At 38.4% G+C, this 5,064-nt stretch overlaps 1 protein-coding gene across 1 annotated transcript; it reads left to right on the top strand.

Moving 5' to 3' along the window:
- Positions 1-525: 525 nt before the first annotated feature.
- On the top strand, positions 526-4,296 carry LOC137971188 (Krueppel-like factor 5). The gene is made up of 2 exons (XM_068817949.1): positions 526-746; positions 1,799-4,296. The coding sequence occupies exons 1-2, from the start codon at positions 606-608 to the stop codon at positions 2,414-2,416; spliced, it is 759 nt and encodes a 252-aa protein (XP_068674050.1). The 5' UTR covers positions 526-605; the 3' UTR covers positions 2,417-4,296.
- The last annotated feature ends 768 nt before the right edge of the window (positions 4,297-5,064 follow it).

Here is a 5,064-nt window from a genome sequence, read left to right as displayed (position 1 = left end):
ACCCATTAGTTAATACTGAAAGGTTGAAAAACTCGTATGTAAATAGACTAATTTTTAAATATAGTATTTAGGTTGCTAGATTATTGATGTTATTGTTATTAATATAGCTATAGCTGTAATTTCTTAAATTTGTAACTCGAGATATGTTCTTTTATCACGAGATAATAAAGATTATTATTTATTTATTTAACCAGTGCCTACAGGGCAACAACTGAAAAGCTCGCTGCAAAAAATCGATCAGACCAAGGCCTGTATGGGTGACCTTTTATGGCGCATATGGGACATCCTAATTTCCCGCTCAAGTTAATCAGCAAATTTTATTATATTTCACGGTTATTCAAACAAAAACTTTCAGTTGTCACTTATCAACATTGCCCAAATCGATTTCTGATAAAACTGGGTCGAAAAAAACGTTGATCTCTCTCTAAAGTCCTTGTGTTTTTTTTTTTGGACGTCGAATAAGTTTCCGCCGTACATTTTCTCACAGTGACTTGCAATGTTTGCCCTCTGGCGACCCCTAGAACCCTTTGCGTATAAAGCGTGGATCCGACTACCGGGCAACTCGTTCATTGGGGCCGCCTCTTAAAGAAGACAGCCAAATTCTTATGGCTTGTACAAGTTTCGATAACTTGTTTAGAGGACAAGACGGTGTCATGTACCAAAACTCGTGTCAGAGCGAAGGAAATCTGATAACGGCCGGCATCTATTCGCTGCTAATACCCACCAGGGAGGAAGAAATTCAACAGGTCAGTTGCAATGCATAAATGATTTAGTCTACTTACACATTTTCTAAGTGATATTATAATAGCGTGAATTTCTGATGTGAGCTTTTGAGTGGACACTAATGACGAGTTCGAGCTTTGCGATAACCTCGGATAGTACATAAAACAATCAGACAACCTTTTAGTTTTCTAGCGTTATGTTACCGCTGATAAATAGCAAGTGGAGGAAAACATTGACAACTGCTCGGAAATTTGTTAACTTACTTTGAGCAAGAACTACAATTGAGGATCATTAGTTCGAGAGACATTGTACGAATGGCTGATTTTCCTCAGAAGATCAAAATGATGGTTTGTTCTTCAAACTCCTTGTAAAAAGTTGTTCTCTCATTTCATCAGTATCTCAGTGAATTAACCTTTTCGCGATATAATGCCGAGCACTATTGCTCTATCGAGTTTGTGATCCCTGAAGGAGATGTACGACGATTAGCAGTTTAACTGCAAAGGACGACAGGAAATCTTTAAAGTTTCTCGGTTTTAACAACTACATACATTTCCGACAAAAGCCATTGCTCCTCGATATCAATCAGCCGGTTACTCAGTTGTGGCATTTTACTTGGCGAAGGTATGGGATTAAAACCAGAAAGCCCGTCAAAGTAACAGGGGCACCCAACGAGAATATAGTTCAAAACCACTCAAACATAGCTTTGTTAAACGTATTTTAGTATTTAATCGGTATATACAGGCATATTTTTATCCCCCAAAAATTTTTCATCTGTTCGGATTTCCTAGCTGAAAGTCTAGAGATCCGAAAATTATAGGGATCAAAATTTACTTTTTCGAATTCAGCAAGAAAAAAGGCTCCCGAAAATTCTAGGTGACCTTTTTAAGGTAAAAATCCGTTAAAAATGGGCAATTATACCATTTTTCAGATGTTCGAAAATCCTTGGAGAGGGAAGAAAGCAAGAAATTTTGCAACAAATGATCCGAAAATTCTAGATCTCAAATCGTCTTCCGAACACATATTTTCCGAAAATTGACGTTGGGTGCCCCTGAGGTAACTCTTATTTCTCTAACAGATCATTCGTGAGATGGATAGCTGTCTGAGTTCATCTTCTCCTGCAACGTCACCGGTGGAAACCTCGTCGCATCTTCCCCAAAACAAACTTCTAGACATGACCATAGGAAAGAAAAACTACCGCTTTCCAGAGACAGGAACAACGATGGGAACAGGTACTGTTGCACAGTCGGCGTCTTTTCCAGCTCTAAATCTAAGACACCAGTTGCCACAGGTAACTATGCTTGCAACAACGCCGTCTTCTGTCCACACGACATCAAACGATGATGCAGCATATGGATGTAATTTCAGTACACATGCACAAACAGTCCAACCTGTTTCCGATAACAAAGAACTGGAACTACATCATGCCTTTCTCTGTGATTTCCCTGGCTGTAAAAAGCGTTGTTACACCAAAAGCTATCATCTCGGAACTGACAGGCGGATTTATAGGGGTAAAAAACCTTTCCTGTGTCCTTGGGAAAACTGTGGGTGGTGTTTCCGACGTTCAGATGAACTCAAGCGCCACTATCGAAGACATACTGGAGAAAAGCCGTACGTATGTCCTCTTTGTGGAAGATCTTTTAGTCGTTCAGATCACCGATCTTCGCATATAAAAAAAATACACCCATCAATGTAGAGAACCCGTGTAGCGTTTGCAATATCTAGTAACACTCTTAGTGGTCTGATACATTTGTCCGGCGGAGTCGACATTTTTGTGCAGCAATACCTAAATCAATCCGTGAGTACGTTCCTATTTTTCCAAATAACATCAAGTACTTGGTAGACGTGATATAACAAATTTGCACTTTTATTTATATTTCGCACCAACTTCTTTAATTTTAACAACCTGATAAGTGAGTTAAACTGTACATACCATATGCATCTATATCAGTGGTATATATAATACACGAGCGTTCTTTAAAGAAGAAAACATATTCATGTCGATTTTTGCGTCCACGTTGGTTGGCATGCAAGGATCTTTGTCAATGACGCTAATTTGGCGTGAGGAGCCGGTTAAATAAAGTTATCATTCCTTTAATGATATTACCTGTTTACATTCTCTATTCTCTACAGTTATTTTACCTTTGTTTAATCCAGGAGATTTATTTTCAGACACACCGACCTTAATGAATGATTCTCTTGCTGAAAGGAAACTTGACAAACAATTATATGCTCACAATAATGAATAATTATTCTTTTTTCGAGCTGGCTTAACTCACAATGGGGACGATATAAGTCAATAAGCAATAAGTCGGTCGTTTTCAGGTAGTCTGTTTCACTTAGAGATCGACTCCTTTGTCAGTTCCTAACAAAAAAGATCAGAAATGCACGAGTTCTTTCTTTTTCTCTGCTTCATTACTTTCTTTGAGAGTTCAGCAGCTTATGACAAAGAGACTACTTCAGTCCTCATGATGTAAGATCTTTTGAAAAGTAAAATAGATATCAAAACGTATTTTGATTTTGGTATCCGCCTTTATTTTTATCACCTTGAAATGACCTTGAAATGTACGATTTCAGAGAGTAGCATGGCGAGAGGTGATTTTTCTTCGAATTCCTCTTTTGTTTTTGTTTTTTTGTTTTTCCCATGTATCGTGGACATGTTTGGAAAAACTATTGGAGCCGTTTAGAAAGCAAAGACTCTGACAAACGATATAGTAACTGACAAGGTTTGATGACACAAATCAACTTCTTGTTAAAGATCATATATAAACACGAACTCGTACAAGAAGGTTTAAATTATTTAGTACTGATAAAAGCTCCTAGACTGGTGTTATTGGGCTTCCTATATTCGAAAGGCTTGACCAAAACACAACAGCAAATTTCTGACGGGATTCAGTGTTTGTTATGCCGAATCAGCTGAAGCTTTTTGAATCCCGGAGCACCGTCGTGCTCTAGCAAAATACACTGAATTCGACTCAAAAGCAACGATTACTTTGGGGAAAAAAGACATCAGCGGTGAGCTTAAGGGAAATTTGTGAGACTTGCAAACATATTTCTGAAAAGCAGCATTATTTTCTGAATTTGTACACTATTTTTGTTTCATGTTGTACCCTTGCTCCAAGGCCTTTGTTCATATTCACTATGCATAGTCCGAACGGTGTTGCACACAGTACATAGCGCGTTTGCGTTCTCGTCGAGACAGAGCTAAATTGCTCAAGACATGCCAAATGTTACATAAGAAAACAAACTAGAGCTGTTCACTTTTATGAAAACGCGTGGGATTTCAGTTACAAAAGTTGTTCCTGGTTGAATGTTGAAGGAAGGAACTACGTGTTTGACAGTATTAGCCACAGTGAAAAGGTATGCATTTCCAAGGGGTTAATGCACGAGGTTTGGCATAAATCGATCTTTATGAAATGTCCCAGATATATTGAAATTGATTGTGAAAGCCGTTGTGCAGTTACACCTTGATTCTTAATTTCATTTAATATTATACATTTGGAACAGTTGTTGTAATATGCAGACAAGGAATTCAGCGGTTTATCAAAGACGAGAAGTTTGTTTACATACTTGATTCTTGACTGGCAGCCAGTTCTTCATGCAGGGGATAAGATGGCAGCGACGACTGTTAGTTCATATTTAAATTAATCTTTTATCATTCGTATCCAACGTGTCAGTCAGTATGAGCGATCCACGGTAAAAGTGCTTTTGTTTCCTTTCAATAAAGATACGGCTTCACGGGATTCAAGTCCATTAATGTTTCATTGGTTGTGGAGTGCTGATAAATGCGCGTGGGCTCCGTGGCTAACCAAAGGTGCCATTTGACGATTGTACAATATGAAGAAAAATGGTACAATAAATTGTCCACGAGAACGCTGAGCCTCTCATTATTTACAAACCAACCCATACATTTAGCAGGAATAGTAGGGTAAGAACCGCTGCTGGTTATCGTATAGCATACCTTGTATTCATCACTGATCAACAGATGAGCTTTAAACCGATGATGCTAAGGCACTTAGCGTAAAATATTTCGCCCGTTATGGAGGTGGCTGAACTTTTGAACATTCTCAACAAATAGTAACCGGTAGAGAATTTTGTTGCCCATACTAAAAATTGTTAAGGAGCTTTAACGCCTATTTTCGTTTCCTCTACGTCATTTCCTTTTGAATCATGACTAAACACATTAACAGCCCTCACCGATCACGTTTTAAATTTGTAAATCAAGCCACAGGCAGCCCAAGCTCAAAATGTTAGGAGTTCAGTGTAACGTGACATATGCTATATTACATAACTACGCGAAACGTGACTCCCGCCTTACAGCATATGGAGGTATTGTGTTACAAC

The sequence above is a fragment of the Montipora foliosa genome, chromosome 9, assembly GCF_036669935.1.
Source record: "Montipora foliosa isolate CH-2021 chromosome 9, ASM3666993v2, whole genome shotgun sequence".
Lineage (NCBI taxonomy): Eukaryota > Metazoa > Cnidaria > Anthozoa > Scleractinia > Acroporidae > Montipora > Montipora foliosa.
Note: the sequence above shows the minus strand (reverse complement) of the source record. Positions and strands in the feature narration are given on the sequence as shown.